General features: G+C 35.3%; 1 protein-coding gene across 6 annotated transcripts in view; it reads left to right on the top strand.

Annotated features, from left to right (window-relative positions):
- The window catches only part of AKAP9 (A-kinase anchoring protein 9), a 120,643-nt gene that overhangs the window by 80,689 nt on the left and 18,708 nt on the right, over positions 1 to 21,246 (top strand). For 4 of the 6 annotated variants that reach the window (XM_064444633.1, XM_064444631.1, XM_064444629.1 and 1 more), the window contains 12 exons: positions 4,411 to 4,623; positions 5,836 to 5,874; positions 7,066 to 7,298; positions 9,049 to 9,168; positions 12,211 to 12,387; positions 12,497 to 12,601; positions 13,030 to 13,182; positions 13,450 to 13,629; positions 17,031 to 18,119; positions 19,172 to 19,318; positions 19,692 to 20,195; positions 20,634 to 20,697. In XM_064444633.1, the coding sequence (XP_064300703.1) occupies positions 4,411 to 4,623; positions 5,836 to 5,874; positions 7,066 to 7,298; positions 9,049 to 9,168; positions 12,211 to 12,387; positions 12,497 to 12,601; positions 13,030 to 13,182; positions 13,450 to 13,629; positions 17,031 to 18,119; positions 19,172 to 19,318; positions 19,692 to 20,195; positions 20,634 to 20,697 (3,024 nt within the window). The remainder of the gene's footprint in view (positions 1 to 4,410; positions 4,624 to 5,835; positions 5,875 to 7,065; positions 7,299 to 9,048; positions 9,169 to 12,210; positions 12,388 to 12,496; positions 12,602 to 13,029; positions 13,183 to 13,449; positions 13,630 to 17,030; positions 18,120 to 19,171; positions 19,319 to 19,691; positions 20,196 to 20,633; positions 20,698 to 21,246) is intronic. The other 2 variants (XM_064444632.1, XM_064444630.1) reach the window with 1 other exon arrangement.

The raw sequence follows: 21,246 nt of genomic DNA, 5'->3' as shown, positions 1-21,246 counted from the left end.
TGTTTGTGCAGACAAGCTTAAATACTAACAACTTAGAATCATAGATGCATAATCAGTTGAGGCTGGAAGGCACCTCTGGAGACCATCTATTCCAACCCCATGCTCACAGCAGGGTCAGGTAGAGCAGGTTGCCCAGGACTGTGTCCAGTCAAGTTTTGAATGTCCACACCTCTGTGGGTAGCCTGTTCTGGTGTTTGACCACAGTCAAAGAGGGGAGAGGAAAACAAAATATTTTTTAAAAAAATTTTGGAATGCAGTTTCCCATATTTCAGTTTGTGCCTGCTGCCTCTTGACCTTGACTTAGTTCCACACAAGCATGGATAAAAACATAGAACCTTCACTCTGAATTTGATGATACAGTGGAGATATGTTTCAGTTTGTACTCTGTTTGAAGTTATCTTTTTAAGTGTATATGCAACTGCATTAAGGAAGCAATTAAAAATTGTAGGGTGTTACAATGGGAAATCTAATAATGCTAATCTAATCTAATAATCTAATCTAATAATATTTTCTGACATCAGAAAAATATGTTCAAATCTGATAGACACTTCTTAATTTGTTCTTTAGAAGTAGCTTCATTGTTTTGATAGCTGAATGTTTTGGTTCCACCCAGCATTTCTACCATTATCTATTTGTAATTAGCATCTGGAAAAGATGTAGAAAACACGTACCCTGTAGGTAGGATCTCTGTAGTAGTAAGCAGAAAGATATTTTAGTTAGTTCTGAAGCTCAGCAGACTTCTCTGTTTCAAAGTGGGAGCATAGAGTAAATAGCCAAATGTTATTGCTGGAAAATGCTACTTTGCCAGCCTTCCTCTTCTTTTTACACAGACAGATAATCCAACAGAGTTTACACGGTATTAATAGCTGGGGCACACATAACCTGAAAAGAAGTGCAGGTTTCTAAGCGATGTGTCTAAAATGTGGTACAAGGGACACTTGGTAGCCTTACAGTTCACACAGCATAAACGTCGTGTGTCATCAGCACCGGCATTGACTGCAGCATTTCAATAGCTTTAGCAAAACTAGAACAGAGAAAAATTTATTTCAGAGGGAGTAGATTTAAATTTGAAAGGGGCATTTTTACTTCTTTTATGATTAAATTGAGTGGGAAAAATCTTATACAAAACACATCTTAATATGCAGAAAAGATTACATCTTCCACTAAAATATAGATGACCTAAGAATTTATATTCTTGCAGAGATGGAGTTACAGAACTGTTTAGTATTGATGAATTTCAGAACATAGGCAGCTTTTATGTCTGTTGCTCCTTTCCTTGGAGGATAATATTTTTGTCTTGGTAGAATTTTTATTCACAAATCTTGAATAATAAAGTAGACTAATACATTAGGACAAAGCAGAGGGGTTAGTGTTAAGTTGTACTTAAAGTTAGGAATCTGTGATAATGTCAGAGCTGTCTGCATAAGTTTAAACCTAGAAGTAGCATTTAAAAAATAGTACTAGAGACTGATTTTATGTATTAAAAAAAAGTTTTAATTGTAAACTTATCTCTGTTGCTTTGCCCTCTGGGTCTGTATTTTTTCGCTTAGTCAGGTTCTCCACCAAGAACTACAAGCTTGCTTTTTCATTTACTATAAATACATTTCCATTTGTGCAGGAGTCTGTTGCAAAGAGTGCATGCATAATTGTGTTTAAAGATGACATCCTGCAGAATGAGACCTGCTTATTATCCATTTTTTATTTTCATATTTTTTTCCTATTACACCAGACAAGCAAAAAGTCTAAAATTAACTAGGTTCTTCTCTTGAGCTATGCACATAAAATTTTCTTATCCAAACAGACTAATAGCAGCAAAGAAACTGCAGACTCTTACTAGATGCCAGTTTGTAGATAATGGGATTGCCTATATGTAAATGAAGGCAAAAATTTTCTGTAAAATTTTATTAAATGCTTGAAATATTCCATCAAAGCCCGGTTTGGAGATACAGCAGATGAGTCACGGATGTACTTTTTGATAGCAAAAAAAAAGTATATTAAACACAAAAATCTAGTGAGACCTATGAAGCTCTGTTTTGGACTCTCCAGATTTATCTGGTAATGTTTCATTTGAGGCAAAAAACATGGAAGCATATAAAGTGGAAGCAGTCTTCAAAAATTTTTACCGGGAATTTAATTTTTATCAGACCAGTAGCAATGTCAGTTTATAATACTTGACAGACTGGCTGTGTTGATTTGGTTTATGGACAGTTCTGGAATATAAGAGACAGAAGTTGATGTTAGTTTTAGCCCTTGACAGGTCCATTGCACAGTTGATCTTTTAAGTTAGGTGCAGATTTATATCATATGTAGAGATTTAATTCAATTCAGTCTTTTGGAGGGATTCAGCTAATATGTCCCTCTTATTGCTTTAAGGCTTTATAACTCCTCAATTATCTTTTTTCATCCTTTTTTCCTGTGAACTTCTGAAATTAATGCACTTCTAAATGACAGGCACTTTTTTTGTGTTGATATAATAAAACAAAAATGCTGTAGAACTCTAATTTCTTCTGCTCGTTGAACTGAGTTATGAGCACACTCGGACAAAGCCAAACTACATTCTCTTGTCAAATTCCTTAGATAGGTATGCAGAACAATGTCTTAGTTCATTATACATCTGATGGTACTTTGTCTTCTCTTGAGATAAAATGTGTCATTTTTGATCATTTCATTCTTATCACAAAAAATGCTGCGGCTGAAACACTAGAGTGCTAGTGGTGTCAGATGTGACTTAGTTAATGTGATAGAAAAGCTAATGCCAATTTGTTCACTGAATTCTGCCAACTTTCATTACATCTCTTTTAAAAAAAAAAAAAAGGCAGGAGTAAATACTGCAACACGTGATCTTAGTAGATGACTACTTCATTGTTCATACCTTTTTGGTGGGCATGTGCACTCCGTTTAACCTGGGAATGCCCTCTCAACTTCCAGTCTATTAAGTACTTATTGTGAACAGCATCTGATATGGTGGGAACAACTAGAATTTGTGTTGTCTCAAATTTTTGAAATGCTGTTAATGGTGTTTCTAGTCCATTATTTTTTGTTTCAACAGCCAGTCCTTCTATGCGGCTGTGTTCTCTGTGAACCCAAGTCTAGGAAAAAAGATTGGTCAGCAGTGCGTGAGGACCAGACCTGTGTTTGTCAGACTGTACATGCAAAGGCCACTGTTATTTAATTTCCTCTGATAAGGAACTAAGTGCTTACGGAGGTTTTACTTTGTCTACATTGATAACAAATGGAAACATCTTTAGTTTTCCTGTATTCTCAAGCCAGAGTAAAATCCATTTTAATACTGACTCAAGACTATAGATTTGTACTGATAAAGTACTTTCATATTGAAAATAGTTTGATATTGAAAAAATACTGCTTAGATTCTGTGGGTTTAGTAAGAAGAAACCTGTGATGATAGGTGTGTGTGTACAGCTGAAAAAGTTTAGGCGTTGTATGAGTGATGTCCTGTCTGTCTTTTGGAACAATTGGTATCTGACATGACAGAACACACCTTACGATGGAAATTGGGATACCTCTTTAGTACCTTCTGTCACTCAGTAAAAAGGTCTTTTGTGTTCTGTGGTCAGACATTTCTGAAAGACCTGATGTGAATCTTCTGAAGTCAATACCATTACAGGGTCTCAGTTTAGTTTGTACAGCCCTCAAGGATATTTAGTTTCTTCCTAAGTCTTCAGCTTTGTGCTCACTTCTGCATCATTCCAAGATGGTGCCTTTTCTTACAGCTGCAATATCATTCATAAACATAAAATAGAGATTCCTCAGATTCCTAAACTACTTCACTATGAAGCAATTTTTAAAGGCATACAAGACACATGCTCAAGGTAGTGTCCCAAATTTTCTGTTAAAAGCATCATTAATTGTTCTGTGCTACTTTAAAAATTGCACATTAACAGTAAAGAAATTATATTGTTTCTTAGATGTCAGCTGTTACAGGGCTTTGGGGAGTGATTCAGGTCCTAAACATGGACACCTATGGCCAGTTTTGGTGCCTTGTGATGTTGGAGGCACCTATATTATATCTGACCCACAGGAGACCCGTGATCTTACAGAAACTGTGGTCTGAGGTCAGATGAATGTCTTGAGGCACCCAGAATGGCACCTGGCACCTGAATTTTCTCCTGTGTTTATTACATACTTATTTTAACTTGGTTTTGGAGTTCCTTTTTGCTCCAGAGGTCTTGTGCTGAGAAAAAATTAAGAACTATATTTGGTCTTGTACTGTCCTTCCTGTAATTTGTTCATCATGGAAGAATAGCAAGGACAGGAGTAGAAGTTGTCAGCTGCTGAGTATCCAGCATGCATGTGCGTTCATGTGAGAATACTATAGAGACTTCACCATGCAAAAAATGGAAATTGTTCTTTATTGTCTGTTAAATCTGCCCCAAAATTGATGTTCTGCAGGTCTCATTGATGGTTATGCAGATGAAAAAGCATTTCTGGAAAAACAACTCCAGGAAAAAATAGATGTAATTGACCATCTTGAGCAAGAACTACTGTGTACAGGTAACAAATTACAGGAATTAGAGGCTGAACAGCAGCAGATCCAGGAAGAAAAGGAGTTACTCTCCAGACAGAAGTACGCCATGAGAGCAGATGCGGGGCCAATAGAGCAACGTATGTATTCCTCAAAATCTTTCTGTGAGGTTTTCTTATACTTTCAAATAAATTAATGAATCGTCTCAGTGAAGATTTTTCCCCCACCTCTTTGTAATCATTAATAAAAGTGTGCTAGAGAAAAATGTGGTCTTTTCATACCTGATGTCTGATGTTAGCATGATAACTTTTCTTAATATTTAAATTAAAAATGACCACATTTTCAGAAGTGTTGAGCAATGGCAATTGTTCTTTAAGCCAGCAAAAGTTTAAGACCTCTGAAAATCTGCTTTTATTTAGATTGTTGCTAGAGATTAAATATCTTGAAGTTAGCACCTATGGATAAAAATACTGGTCTAAATGCTTTCCAAATAGGGTTTTAGAGGGACTAGCAAGCATACCTACCAGAACATGATTGAACTATACATGATGGCCATACTTAACTTTAGACACAGACAATATACTTTTCTAACAAATTCCTCTTTTGGGGAAGAATGGCACAAAAGTTGCACAATAAGGAAAATCTGTTATCTACCAGTAATGAAAACTTCCAGCACTGATGGTGAAAATGTCAGATAAATACCATGTCAATCTAACTGCTTACTCAAGAAAAAGCATTTGCCTTCATGACATAAATGTCTTTTAATTCTTCTTTAAACTAATAACCTGAATTAATATTTTATGTTTGAGAGGGGAAGAAAATTAAACATATTTTAAGAAGTACTGATCTTTCAAGGATTGCAGTGCTTACATTGTAAAGAGCAGGATGAAATGACCATTTTATTTCATTTCTAAAAGTTTATGGCAATTTATTATGTTGCTATATTTGTAAATTACACATCTTGGTGTGTATTTGCAATTTCCTGCATCCACTTTGTAACAATGAAATTTTAAGAACAGCCTGTTGCTTCCTCCTTTATAGTAAAGAAGATCATTTTCTATGACTTCAGTTTGGTTATTTGTTATATGTTTAACATTTCTAAATATTTTAAAGTTATTTTCATGTATAACAACTGTAAGGATAAACAATTCTATAAATATGTGTAGGTACTTATGTCATGCATACCAGAATAACTTACCGCATTCTTTAAGTTATCTCAACGACTTTGTCATTAAATGCCACATCTATCTTTGGCTTCATTTTCTCTTACATTGTTGCACCACAAGAAAACTATAGCTGGCATGTGAATTACTTTGCTTCTTTTTTTGTTTTCTCTCTCTCTATTCTCCTAGGCCTAGTAGATGCTGCAGTCGATGCAGCTTCCCAAGCAGGTGTGTTTGTATGTTGCATGGCCAATCTGTAATTGGGTGGAAGACTTACACGTACTGACATTGTTAATCAGGATTACTGGGCTTTTGGCTTACTGACATTACTTGTAATTCTTACTGGCCTGCAGCTTTGATGTTGTATTTCATACTCAGTTTTACATTTCGCTAACAACATTTCTTATAATTTCTAAACATAATAAGCAAATTCATGAATAACCATCATCTTATTCACCTATGAATTACAGATACTTAGATGGTATTGGAGGGATTTTTATTTCTTTTTATTTGCAAATATAGTTGAGTCATTCGTTATGATAACTAAACACGGTATTATATTGATATGTAATGGTTACCTAGAAATGGGAATTGGTTAAATATGATGTAAGATGATGGTGCCTAAAGGATCTCTCTTCTATAGTGAAAGTGAATGGGATTGTTTCTGTCTAAATATCAATCATGTTTTAAAGATTCACTAAGTGTAATTGCACCTTACAGTTTGGATTTTACCTCAAGGGATTCATATGGTTAGCTAATATGTACTTCAGTGGGCTGTGGCTTAAAAGGCTTAATAGAGTGGTTTGGGGCTTTACTATATACGCTTGCCAGCCTTTTCATGACAACTCAAAATTGGGCATCCATGCAGTCACTGATTTTAAAAAGCTCCAGTTACAGGTCAGTAATTTCCCTCTCTGTCTGCACAGCAACCTTGCTAAGTCTTTCAGTATTTCCTTCAAATTATTTTTATGTATCACATTAAATGATGAAGACTGGGAGTGGATTGATTTTACTGACGCTGGGGATGAGAAGAAGGTTGGGGTTTCTGTATTTCATTGTTAACCCCTGTGCTGACTCTAGCTGTAGTTTGAACCCATGCATTTTCTTTATTTTCAATGATACAAAGACCTTTTAATTTATGTGAAACGTAAACAGGGAAGTGGTCCATTACAACTTCACTAACAGTCCTCTGAAGACTAACTAAAGGATAGTAAATTTAATATGAATTTGCTTTAGTGATTATCTTGATGATTTCTCTGAAGAAAATGTATTTTCTAGAAAAGGAAAACAGTAGAAACCCAAACCAGTTCACATCCTTCTGCAGAATACAGCATGGATACCTTGGGGAGTGGTTTTGCTTCGTAACATTACTAACTATTCATATCTAAAAGGAGTGTGTGATGCTCTTATTATAACCAGAATTGCTGGAGGAAACAGAAAAGCTAATGAAAGAAAAAATTGAAGTACAGCGGCAAGCTGAAAAAGAGTATGATGACCTTCAGAAGCAAGTGAAAGTCTTGGAAATAGACTTGGAAGAACAGGTCAATCGTTTCATAGAGCTAGAACAAGAAAAAAACGCAGAACTAATGGACTTAAGGCAGCAAAACCAGGCTTTGGAGAAGCAACTTGAGAAAACAAGAAAATTTCTAGATGTAAGTATGGTAAAAGGCTAGTTTCATGAAGATGGGTGGGCACCTGTACTGAAGTTTGTTACAGCAGGAAATGCTAGGCTTTTTCAGATTTTGAACAAACATAACAAAACACATGACAGTAACAGTGTTACAGGTTCCAGCCCAATAATTAATGGTTTAGAATTTGAAAATTCATTTTAGATGCTTGCTTAGGACTTGCCCTGTATTTCAACATATAACTTAGTAGGCTTCTTAAATGTTTAAAATAATGGGAAACTTCTAAAACTAGTGAGGAAATATCAATTTTTGTGAACTTAATTTTTAACAGTTTGTGAAATTTCCATGTTTTTCATTAAAGTCTGTTGGAATTAAGTAGTCAGCTTTATTTGTACTTGGAAATAATTTCTCAAAGTTTCTTTTAGAAACTTCCTTCATGGTATTCAGTAATCTACCTCCAGATATTAAGCTATGCCTTCCAGCCAGTTATAGTATATGGATATTCAGGGTGGCAGCTGCCTCTGTTGTACCCAACTTCTTCCTGCCTCAGGCTGTCTCTGCAATTTTGTTTTAGACTGTACCCATTTTCAGCAAACACCATCTTCCCCGCCTCCTTCTTTTCCCATTCTATTCCTATTAAGTGTCCTATGCTGCTTTTGGGAGAAAACTTATATTTTTGCCTTCTCAGTTAACTCTCTAGCTGACAGCAGTAAGGTGGAATTATTTTTTTATGTAATGAATGTAACACCCGGTGACACCTTTTCTCCATAATTTATTACTAAGCAGTATTAAAGGAGAGATCTTTGCAGTTACTTCTTAGCTCAAATGGATTTGCTTTATTCAATTTTCTACAGTTACAATATTATTTTTCAAATAGCAACTAGTGTGTCATAATAGGACAAGGTTCACCAGTAAAAATTCCTATTACAAGTCTCATGCATAAATGCATTATGGTTTGGGATTATCAATAGCATGAACTAGAGAGTTACAGACTACTGAGATGAGTAGCTGTTAGTAACAGCAGCATTAGAATTCTGCTGTTTCCTTGAAACAGCAGGTGAGTTTTAAAAATCTTTAGCTTGTAAAGGTTGAGGTTTTATTCCAGTTCCCTGAATTTTTGCAAAATATTTTGCTGCCAGACAGCAGCTTTCCTCTTTGTATCAGATAATTCAGCGACCTTATTTTTATGCATCTGGTAAGGTTTGTCGCTTTTATAAAGTGGCATTTAAAGGTGATGCCTCACTGCACACTGCCAGTTGCACATTATTTCCTAAATAAAGATTTATTTCCCAAATGTCAGACTGGGATATAACAACTGAAACTGGTCAAAAGTAAAACTGAAATGCAAAATTCAAACAGTTTCTAATGTTGTTGTTGGCTCCTCCTCAATATTAACATACTGTTAATTTCTATTCTTAATTTCTATTTATGCTACATGTATCAAAGGCAAATAATAGGAAAGAGAAACATGAAATATTGGCTTATTACCATTTGTGCGGTGTACCTGGAACAGAAAAAACAAAACTGTCATTTTTGTGAAATAATACTGGATGTATCTATCCTGTCCTAATTTTATATTTAAAAAATGTGACATTTGTTGCCCCAAATGGTGAAAAAATGTTTTTTTAATGGTAGTTGCAAGAGGTTCTGCTACCTTAAAAATACTGAGATAGTGTTACCAGCCTCACATTAATAGAAATAAGAAGTAGTAATATAATTAATTTAGATTTTTTTAAAATCAAATGGTGTATCCACATAATTTCTTAACTTCCAGGAGCAAGCAATTGACCGGGAACATGAGAGAGATGTATTCCAGCAAGAGATACAGAAGCTGGAACAACAGCTTAAGGTTCCACAAAGGAGTCAGCCTGTCAATGAACATCAAACCAGAGAGGTAACACATTTTATTACTTGTACTCAATTAATATAAATAACAAGTTGACAGCTGTTAAGATATTGTAATTAAGCTATTTTATGGTGTACCTAACCTGCATCCGTTTACAAGCCAGGGCGGTAAGTCACTGTAGATGAAGGGTAAGGTGTTGGGGGAAAGTGGTGAAACTGTAGATTTGGGGTTTTTTGGAGGGGGAGGTTAGTCTGGGTGTTTTTAGGAGTAGACATAGGGAGAATGCATAACTTTCAAAAAGGCTCGTTCATCTAACTTAATATTAGAAAATCCATTGTTTTCAAAAGCCTGTGGAAACATTCAGGACTACTTTAGCATTTCACAGGTCCTTACGATGTTTTGTGACATCCTGGTCATAGCACAGGTACACAGCTGAAGGAATTGAGTTACCAAGGTGTAGTGCCTGGGATGTTACAGCCTCTCTTCGTACACTTGAACCTCCCTAATGAAAGTTTGTCACCACTGAAACAAATTTAGTGACTGTACAACAGCAGCTCATGGGAGTCGCAGAAAACTCTTAGACTCAGCAAAATCAAGAAAAGTGACAGCAGTGCAAATGCTATATAATATGAATCTTTTGCATGTTTTTTTGATGACCTGTTAGTCAATTAAATAGCATTTTATTTTTTGTGAGTGTTTTTGTGTCCTGCTTTTAGAGCGAGGCTGATATTTTTGCATGATCTTCTTACCTGATTTTCAGTATTAAAGTGCCTCTTATTAGGTTGCACTGTGGTTTTCAAATCAAAGTTCTTACTGGGGTAGTTCAGTTGCTGTAATTCAATTCTTAAATATTAGCAATATTTAGTATTCTATATCACAGCATCCCAGGTTGGAAGGGACCTCAGGGATCATCTAGTCCAACCTTTCTAGGAAGAGCAATATTATATAGTTTAAGACCATAGACAGTAACAGGACGTAAGCTGATAAGTGAGATATAAGTTGTCAAAATATTTACTTAAAATTTTCAGATTTAGAAGTGTATTTCATGGTTTTTTAATATATTTTAATACAAAGGTTTTTAAGAAATCTTTCAGTATTCAGTCAGTACTCTGTGATATGGTTGTGAACAATGAATCTTCTGGAATTAGCTGGGTATGTGTTCACCATATATGGAGCAATTCTGCATCTACTTCCTTCTATTGCAGTGTGTGCACGCTCTTCTCCTGTTGACACATTCCACCAATGGGGGAGACCTTTTAGCATGATTAGTTTTCCTGACTCCAGGATGTTCATTTTGATATTATTTTGTTATGTGTCTGTTTATAATCTGGGGCTTGGATAGCCTGTGAATTCCTGGTTAAAACTCTCACTTTAAAAAAAAAAATTCTCCCAAGAAAAAAACGTCAAATTTTATAGCATAATAAAAATGGCCCTATTTTTCTGTACAGAATCTTTATGTAAAAATCCTCCTGATTTATATGCACATATACACTTATGTGTATACTCTTAAATTGGCAGATATGCTACAATGGAAATTTAAAGCATACTTGAAAGAGAAAGACAGCTGTAACAGTGATTAAAATTTTAAAATTTCTATTAGATATTTTTAAATTAGAATTTTTTAGTGGGTAGAAAGATAGACAATAAAATATCTGCAAGCACCACAGGTGTGACAGCTATTTTAGAGCTGGGTGGTGAATGTGATATTACAAATTATAGACAGAATTTTCAATAGTGTATTAGATTTACATTCAGCTTTTATCAAATGAGACACATAGTCTTAGTACATAGTATATTTTGCTGTCACAGTGTTACTTGGAATATTTCATAAATACACATTTTATCATTATTTCTCATGCTTTTCTGAGATAGCTGCTTTGTTTTTTCATAGTTGAAGTTTTTGAAAAGCTCTTCCGCTTTGCGTGAAGGAGCTTGGTAACTTATGTTCTTTTTTATTGTTGTTTCAGCTTACTCTGTCAACTTATTCCACGGAGGGTTGTTGTAAAGAGTCTGCTCTAGACTTGTTTTTTCTTTTTCCATTTCTCTCTCAGGACTTTTCTGTGGTCACTTCAGACTTTGATGTTACTCATGGATGGATAACGTCAATAATACCATCCTGTCAGCTTTATGTTCTGGTCCTCTTCTCTCCTGTCTGTTGAAATGCTTTGAGTCTTCTACCTTTTGGCTACATTGTAACTTCCTAATTGTAAATACTGAGATCAGTTTCTTGAGTGGGACAAACATTAGTTTCCATGTCTCTTGCTCGATTGCTTAGTTTAACTCAGGTCTTAACTCAATGCATCAAGCCTAATACCCTGGATTTGTTACACATCTTTCTTATCTGTAATTTTGATTAATTGTTCTAGAACTGGGATCATTCCTATCGCTACTACTTCAGTTACTCTTTTAAGATGTTGTTTCTGAGCTGCAAACACCTGAACTACTGAGATTCAGAATGCTTTATTTGGATGCTTTGTCCCCTATAGAAAGTGAAATCATATCAACCTTCACATCTGGTTGGTCCCATTTAATAAATCCAGCAAGAAAACAAAACTTCCTGTTTTTCGGGATTGAAGTATAGCAATTCTCTCTTCAATGTTAAAGACCCAGTGAGTTTTAGGATATGTCTGTGTATTACTAATCAACTCCTTATTTTGAATAATTTTATCACATATTTTTAGAACTATGGTACTCATGAAAGATGCAAATATCATCTTGACCATAGGGTCAAGACATTCCATACGTAGATGTTAAAGGTATCTTTTTAGTGGGCTGCATAGGGGTGCCATGCTATTTGCTTTTAACTCACTCTAGAGAGTCTGAAGGGTTCAGAAGGACAAGGTCTGTTCTAGAGAGTAGGTGATATAGCACAGAACATATGACTTATTTAAAAATGCTGTTTGTATTTGCTGGATGGATGTAGCACTACAGTATCCTAACTTTACATTCTGTCACCTAAAGAGTAGGAGTTCCATTATGAGGAAAAAAGAGGGATATTTTTTCTCTGTCAAAAATGAGTGCTGTTGCTATTGCTAGCAAACCCTTCCAACCTAGTGCAATATATTAATCTTCCTGCCATATTATCACCAGGTTGAACAGTTAACAAATCATTTAAAAGAAAAAACAGACAAATGCAGTGAGCTTTTGCTCTCTAAGGAGCAGCTTCAGAGAGATATACAAGAACGAAATGAAGAAATTGAGAAACTAGAATGCAGAATAAGAGAACTGGAACAAGCCTTAATCATCAGTGCAGACAACTTGCAAAAGGTATTGCTTGGTCTAAAATTATCACATATTTACTACTTTATTATTTTCTTGAGAACAAAACAGTATATCTTTTCTATTTGTTTATTATAAATATTATTTATATTTGAAGGTGGAGGAAAGGAAACAGTTTGGCACCATCATAGTAAGGGGAGAATTACCTCTTGAAGTACAACTGCAAGCTGAACGAGAAGCTGTGGACAGAAAGGAAAAGGAGGTAAAATACCTGTGAAATGTTCCATGTTTCTGCTGATATTTTGATTGGTCAGTTTTTGTTTTCTGTTGAGTTTAGTGAACGATACAGATGAAATTTTTTAACAGATCAGAGAGACAGCAGTCAAAATCCCTTTGAAATTCTCTTGTGAGCCATACTAATTGTTGTTATTGTCTGTGTTACTGCTTATCACTTATGTTTCTGGAATCAAAATTCAGCCCAATGAAGAAAAACTTCGTAGAGATATAATCTGATTTTTAGTAGGTTTTAAAATTCCATTAGTTATAAGGACTCAGAATGTCACTGACTACACATTCTTTTGTTTGTGCATACAAAACCAGTTTACTGTAGACATTGCACTTGCAAATTATGACATTTAATTTTTGACATGACTGTCTACACCTTTTCTGCCATTTGTGTTGGAAACTTAGGTCACGAACCTTGAGGAACAACTGGAGCAGTTTCGAGAGGAGCTAGAAAATAAAAATGAAGAAGTTCAGCAATTGCACATGCAACTAGAAATTCAGCGAAAGGAGTCCACTACACACTTGCAAGAACTTGAACAAGAGAACAAATTATTTAAGGTAATTGTGTAACAGAGAAGCCTAGAGCTTTATTTTCCCTCCTCCCAAGAAATAAATTCTTGGAAAAAGCCAAGATACAAAGTTGTTTTTCTTTCTTGAGCATTCCACAGTTCAACTTGCAAAATACTAAAAAGCTCATGTAAATAATTCTCATTCCATGCAGTTTGTTTTATTTTAATTCCTGTGCCTCAAATATTCATACAAGAATATGCAGAATATGTACAACTCTAATATGGTTTTGGGTTTTGTTTGGGTTTTTTTTGGTAGGATGAAATGGAAATACTGGGACTAGCTATCCAGAAATCTGAAGATGCCACTGTAAAGGACCATCATTTAGTGGCTGGGAGGCTCGCTCGCATCATGCAAGAAAAGGAGCAGGAAATAGATCATCTTCATGAACAAGTTGCAAAACTGCAACAGCAACTTGAAGTCACAACTGACAACAAAGTACATACTTTTGAAATCTTTTTTCAGAGTCCTACTTTGTGTTGCTAGCTGTTTAAAGAAAAAAAAGCTTCTGTCGTCCCCCCAATTGCGTTATCTTCTATTGCTGCCTTAATTTAAAAATGCAGATGCTTCAGTTTCAAGCAATGCTTTAACCCTAATCTGGTTTTCCTCTTTCATCTCTTTTTTTTTTTTAATGAAGGATACTTTTTGCTTGCCTTTTTTCTTATTCTGACTGATTTGTGCTTGAGTTCTTGCCCTAAATTCTTCTTAATTCCTTATTCTTCTAATATTTCCAAACATTTAATAGTATGTAGGTAGCTGAATTCAATTTCAACATTCATCCGCCATCTTCCCTACAATTACTTACTTTCAGTATTATGTTTCAGTGACACCTGCTGGATCATGTTGGTTTTTGTATGTTTTTTAGCAGTTGAACTTTAGTGCTTCATGAGCTTGTGTAAACAGTTTGTCACCATACCGATGTTGGCAACATCTTTAATCCGGTTTGAAGCATGGTGGATGTGCAAACAAAATGCTGAATTTTATTAGAAATGGAGAGCAAGAAGGAAAGAGGCAGATTAATCTTTCTTTTATTTACTGAGATGTAACACCTGTAGCTTTCTGTTATTTTTCAGTTATGTGTTTTTATGAGAATGAGCTGATTCTTCTGGCTTATGTCCATTTTATACAGATATAACACATTTGATTTCAACAGAAATACAATTTATTTTGCATTGATGTGACAGGAGAAACAGGCCTTCAGTCTCACATTTTTTATAGAAAGAAAATAGGATTTTTTCAGTGGATGAGTTTTGCATTCTGACCGTTTTAAGTGTGAAATTTTGTTAGTCATAAGCTTTAACCCCAAAGCAAGTGTTATTCAGTAAGGTAAGAACAGGTTTTCCATTACCTCTCAGTAACTGAATGAACATTTAGGGTAACATTCTGCTTAGGACATATTGAATCCACTAAAATAGAGCTGACTGAGCTGGATAATTTCACTGAGTTTTTATGCTCAAAGTTTAGTCATAATAAACCTCAGTGAATAATGACAAAACTTTGATTTGGATTTAGGAAATTTGATTTAGGAAAGATCATACTTTAGGAATCCAGAATGGTTCTGCTTTATACAATGACCACAGTAATACTATTACATTTCTTGCCTTGAGAAAAATACCCAGGTTTCAGGTATAATTCATTTTAATGATTAGTTCTTCTCGTGTTATATGAAATTTCATTTTCTTAATTTCATCCTCTTACTCAGTTACATTTTCCAGGACATTAAATAATTGCTGTGCTTGATTATGGGATCAGTTTTAAATATGAATAGATTGTTCCTAGGTTAATCTCTTTCCTAGTCCCTTAGACATCTTCATCCCAATAAGTGCTTTTCTTTTGATTGCTGTGTTTGCCTTCTGTAGTCCTTTATTCCATTATGTTACGAAGAACAGGAACTGTTATGCTGACTTGATAGCAATCACCAGAATCACTGTTCGTTTCTTCTGAAAACCATGACTCGTTCACATTTTATTTAGTGTTTTTGAGCTTACTCTAGTCTCAGTGGATTTTAAAAAATAAGTTCTTAGATGGCAAATCAGCCCCTCTAATTTATGTATTCACATTTATAACTTATTTTTGTGCATATTATACTTACAACAAAGTCTTTGTATTATTCTATTTAACCAACTAAACCTAATTTAGTATTGACAGAGAAAAGAAAAAGCATGGCTAGTTTAGTAATTAATTTAATCCTCTTTCTTCTCTCCTACATTTTTCTTCTTCATATATCTAAAAGGCCTTTTTAGAGTTCTTACCTATTTTAGGTACCATAACTGATTTTATTTTATAATATCTCTTTCTGAATATTCTTGACAGGTTTCCTTCTGCCTTTTTCATTTCCAGTGTAGAAGCAGTGTTCATTTCAGATCTCCAGGAATTCCCTTAAGAAAATACACCCACTTTGTTTCTTAGACTTACTACTTATAATCTGGTCTGTCTTTATTTTGACTTCGTAGAGGATTTTTTTGTCATTCTTACACACTCCAATGAAAATTTGCTCCCACTGCAATTTAAGCAGCAGGTTTTTAAATTAATTTTATACAACTTACTCTACTGCAATCTGATAACTTGTATTATTATTCCTTTTACTAAGACTTTTTTTTTAGTGTTCTTCAACACTAGTCTTTCCAATTTTTGTTTTGTTTTAGTGTCTACTCATTTATTTCTCATTAGAAGCTGATATAAGATGGCTTCGCTTTTTTGCATCATGAAGTCATCACCCTCAGATTTGCTCAGTTACATTGTTCTATGAATTTCATGGAATTTTGAGCTCCTTATGCAGCCTGTAATTTTAAATGTCTTTAGAACTAATCTAGGAAAGTATTATTCTCACTCTCTTCATATCTTCACCAATCTCTCCCTGAATTTTGTTTGGATATATTTTAAAACATATACTTTAACTTTGTCGCTCTTTACTTCATTTAAACTATAGCACAAACAAATAACTGTGCTCTGGGTCTGTGGGTACTATTTGCCCTGTGTGTTTTTGTGCACACCTGCCTATGTGTATGCACACACATAAAGATACAAACACATACCTAGATTTGTGATAGGAAATGTCAGAGGCAACTGATAGGTGTTTTCTAGGGTCTCAGACTAAAAAGCATGTTATAGTGATATTTTTCAACACAATTAATTAAAGGTCTATTTGTCTTTAAAATACATATCCATCTTAATTTGCTGTGTCCTATATAAATCTGTTTGACCATATGAATGAGTTGTGCTTTTGCATGAAGAGTACAGTATTTATCTAATCTAACTCAACATATCTAACCTGTATATGGTAAGCTTGAAGATTTTTATTTTTTTAAGTTATGTTCTTTATGTAATGTCATGCAGAAAAATTTATCTGTAAGTTTTAAGCTTCATAAACCTTGGTTCCTTGGAATTCTTGGAGTAAAAATAATATGATAAACCTTGATTTCATATGAATATTGAACAGCAGACGTGACCACTCCACTTGTTTCCATTTTAATTTTCAATAAAAAGGACAAGACAGAGCTTTTGGCCAAGCTATTGGGAAGAAAGTAGTGTGAACCCTTAAAATCCAGTGTTTCATATCTCTGTGAATATTACAAATGCTTTCACTTCATTTGATGCTTTCACACCTATTTTGCAGTTCATCAAGGTCACAGACTATTTTCAGTCCTATGTGAAGGTGTCCTGATTCTCATAAAGTTTCACAAGAGACATCCCATTAAGAAATTAACTGACGACATGATTTCTTTTACAAGACATTTCAATGTTTGATTAAACTGTTGCTGTGAAGTCAAGGAGAAACACTATCTGAGGGTTTAATAGTTACCCATTATGAAGTTCTGTTCTTTTTTTTTTTTTTCCAGGTTATTGAAGAGCAAAATGAGCATATACGGGAGCTTGAAGCCCAGGTAGAATGTCTGAAAAGTGATCAAGAACGTGTGAAGAGAAAAAACGATGAGGAAGTAGAGCAGTTGAATGATGTAATTGATAAGCTTCAGCAGGAACTGGCAAATATTGAACAAAAAGTACCTGCAGACATCGCTGCTTTTCAAGAAGATGCTGACAGTCTGAAACACACACTTGAAACAGTTCTGGCAGAAAAGGAAGCTTTGGAGAAGCAAGTAGAAAACATAAATGTAGGGGCATCTCAAACAAAGAATGAGCTTGAGGAAACAAAGTTAAAAATGAACCAGCTAAAGCAAGAAATAAGTATGCTAAAAAAAGAGCATGAAAGAATAACAGAGAAATATATGTGTGCACTGATGAAAGGTGATAGGGAAAAAACAGAAGATAGGAGCAATGAGAACACTGTGAAAGTGGAAGAAGGCTTACATGAGAAGGTAGAGTTGCTAGATCAGTGCCAGCTTAGGTCTTCAGACGAGAATCCAGGAGTCGCCATTAGCAAGATGGAGGTACAACTGCAGCAACTTCAGGCATGCGTTAAGGAAAAGGATTCAGAACTGTGGCAGTCCTACAATGAAATAAAAGACCTGAAAGAGCAAAGCGAAGCTGAAAGAGAACGACTTAAAAAGAGGATATTAGAACTGGAAAAGACACTAGTGGAAAAAGTTGCTGCTGCTCTTGTGAGTCAGGTTCAGCTAAATGCAGTTCAGGAGCAAAGGAAATTCATGCAGGAAATTCAGGAAGCTTCAAAATGTGTGGAGGAAGCAAGCAAGAATGCTCAGACAGAGGGTTTGAATGATAAAACTGAAAATGAGATGGAATCAAAATTATCACTCTTGACACAGAGGCTTAGTGAGATGGAGGACCAGCTGGCAACAGTAAATCATAATTTGGAGCTAGAAAAAGAAAATGTAAAAGTTGCACAAAAGGAAGCTAAAGTGAAAGAAGAGAGACTCTTAGAACTTCAGCAACTACTAGAAGTGGTTCAAGAAAAACACAAAAGAGAGATTCAGAAATACATTAAGCAAGAAGAAATGCAGACAATTCAGGTAATTAGATGCCATTTTCTTTTGGCTTGTTTTCACTAAAAACTGTTATTTTATGTAAACTATAATGAAACATTTCTTAATGAGACTAGTTATAGGAATATTCTGCTATGGGGGGTAGACCTTAATTTCTCTGTTATTCCTGGAGTTACGAAGAAGAGAAAGCTGTTATTTTAGGTGAACCCCACTATCAGTTTCCATTTTGCATTAAAAACACCTTCCCTTTCCATGAATGTAGGGTGATTTTGAATTTTGGACATATACTTTCTTATTCTTGCTTTGAACTGACATAGGATGAAGTGAGTTACACTTTTACACGGCATGGAGGTAGTGAGATAAATTATAAAAATTATCTAAGAGAGGGTTCAGAATGGTAAGGGAGTGATAGCAGTTTGTCTGTACATGGCTTTTGTGGCAGGAAGGGTGGGGGGGTTATTTGTTTATGTATGCTTTGATTTTGGTTTACTTTTTCTTGCTTTCCTGTCTTGATTCCACAGATACTTCCCATCAGTAGTTTTTACCAGTATACATTTGTCCTGATTTCCATCCACAACTGGCTATGTTGCCTCTGAATTTAAAACCTTCGGTCGAAGTTGACTGTGCTTGATTGCTGAAACTCTTAAGTTCAGAGACATCATGGAACCCAGTACTGAAACAGAAAAGGTTCTAAGGTCTTTCATCCAAATGCAGATTAAATTAAGGTCTTAAATGTCGTATAAATTTAATAATATTATCAGGCATTATTTCCTACTCTCTGTTGATGTTCCTGCCTGTGCTTTTATGTGGTGTAGCCAATTTCTGTTTGCCATTCAGTAAGCTGTAAGAAGATAGTCTTTCTTCCCACACTTGTCCAGCTTGTGGGAGTTAATCTGGGAAAATGGTCTTTCAGTCTTAACTTTTTGAGGCTGTGTTAATCCGAATAACATAGACTTGTTTTCCCCTATGGTGTTTTCATTTGTGGCTTTTCTAAGTTGGTATGAAAGTGATCAGTGCTGTTACTAGTTGATTCTTCATAAGACTCTTCACCAATTTCCATATCTTGTGTTTTCGTGTAGGGAGGAGCACAACTCATGGAAAGTCAGAAAGAAAATGTGCTTATTAACGAACTTGAACTAGAGCAAGTTAAAGAAGAAGCAGCTGCTGCTAAGGAAGAACTGAGCAGTTATAGAGAAAAGGCAGAAAAACTTCAGCAAGAACTAGCAGTAAGAACCAGATTGTTCCATATGGCATTTAAAGCAAATGATTATGCAGGATTTATTGTGCAAATATGCATGCTCTAGGTTTTTTTTTAATCTTGTGCTGAGAATGCCACTAAGAAGAACAGTCAGTCAGTGGAATTGAGCTGATGCTGTAAACCAAATCTTCACTTGTTGCCAAAGTAGAGTTTTACAGTCCACTATTGTGTAACAGTGATTTAGAGCTGTATTTCTTATGAGATACTGTTTGTTACCATGTGTCATATCTGCTTTAAAATAGGACTAAACCAAGCTCTAATGGTATAGAGGGTGGTTTGGGTTTTAGATACTTTTTAAAAGTATATAGAAGGACTGCGATTCTGATTCTCTGTATTTACAGGTAAAAGAAGCAAGTCTGATACATCTTCAGGAAGACTTGTGCAAAGTCAAGGAGAACCTAGCTCAAGCAGAACAGAGCCTTGCAAGTTACATGAGAAAGGACAAGGAAATGGCCAAAACCGAAAGCAAAAAGGGTGCAGAAATATTGCTTGATTTGTCAACCAGTCAGTCTACTCTAATTAGAAAAAGCTCATCATCACAGACAGACAAGACTGTGGAAATCAACAGCGGTATCCAAACTTTGCCAGTCCTTGTTAAAAATGCAGAAACCCAAATTGATTTGCAAAACGGATGCTCTTCAGAAGAAATTGCAGAGATCATAAGAGAATTTACTGAAAAAATCGACCAAATGCAAGAACTCCATGCTGCTGAAATCATGGACATGGAGACAAGGCATATCTCTGAATCTGAAGCATTAAAGAAAGAGAAGTTTGTTGCAGTGCAAGTATTGACTGAAGAGTGTAATACTTTAAAGGAAGTCATAGAAACTCTACGAGTTAAAGAGGTACGTATCCTATTTTATATTCATTGAACTACCTTGGTTTGTGGTTTTGCTCCTGCTACAGAAATTCCCATTTAAAGTCTATTAAGTGTGAACCACCACATATTCAGTATAAAGCTTTTAAGTGTTCTAATGTTTCCATGGCCTAGGGAGAGATTGTGAACCCCTTCCTCAGCAATGTAAGTTTGGGAGTGTGCTTGGCTGTCAGATGCTTCCTTGTGCTTCTGCCTTGGACCTGTCCTGCTCTGTGAAGTGGGGACTCTAGTGACCTAGCTGGTCACCCTATTGAAACCATCTTTCTCATCTCTATTTTGATTCCCTTGATTGTGGGGGAAACTGAGCAGAGAGGCTTACATCGCTTCCTGCTCCTTAGAATTAGCTCCTTTATTGTGAGTAGGTGTGGGGTGAGTAAAGATTTGATTGTTTTCTTTTCTAATCTAGGGAATCCAGGTTTCTGGATTACCACATTCTCCACCATATCAAGCTAGAGATGGAGGTTCTAGTGGTAAGAAATTTGTTTCTATAGATTTCAAACAGCATTATAAATGAAATCTGGTTTTTTAATATTAAGTTTACCATTAAAGAGTTTGTGTTCTAAGAAATAAAAACAACTATTCCCCAGGTTGAAGCAGAAGCAGGTCACACTAAGAAAAGGTGCTGAGGGTGCCATGTCTGTTATTTTGCTATGGAAGGAAAATTGCTAGAGTGGAGATGGGTAGAGTCAAGGCATCAGGTGCTAATTTTTTTCTTCCCACTGTAGTTGGTATATTCTTCTTACGTGTTGTATTATCTCTTCAGCATAGCTTCATCTCTTGATAGAATTTAAAGCTGCAGCTCCCTAGCAGTGGGAGATGATGACAGGTACTCACTTCTCCAAGAGTAATAAAAATTATTATGATCCTTTTCATAGGCAAAGGATAAGCATACTAAGGAGGGGGATCATTTGGGAGAAATGTTTGTGCAAGTAGTTGTTTCTCTTGTAGAAGTAAACTAGGATTTTTAAGTTTGTGTTTTTCTAGTTTTATTTTGCTGTTACTGCTTTGAAACTGAAAAA

Source organism: Phalacrocorax carbo, chromosome 2 (assembly GCF_963921805.1).
Source record: "Phalacrocorax carbo chromosome 2, bPhaCar2.1, whole genome shotgun sequence".
Classification (NCBI taxonomy): Eukaryota; Metazoa; Chordata; class Aves; order Suliformes; family Phalacrocoracidae; genus Phalacrocorax; species Phalacrocorax carbo.
The sequence above is the reverse complement of the archived record's forward strand: the minus strand, read 5'-3'. Positions and strand labels throughout refer to the sequence as shown.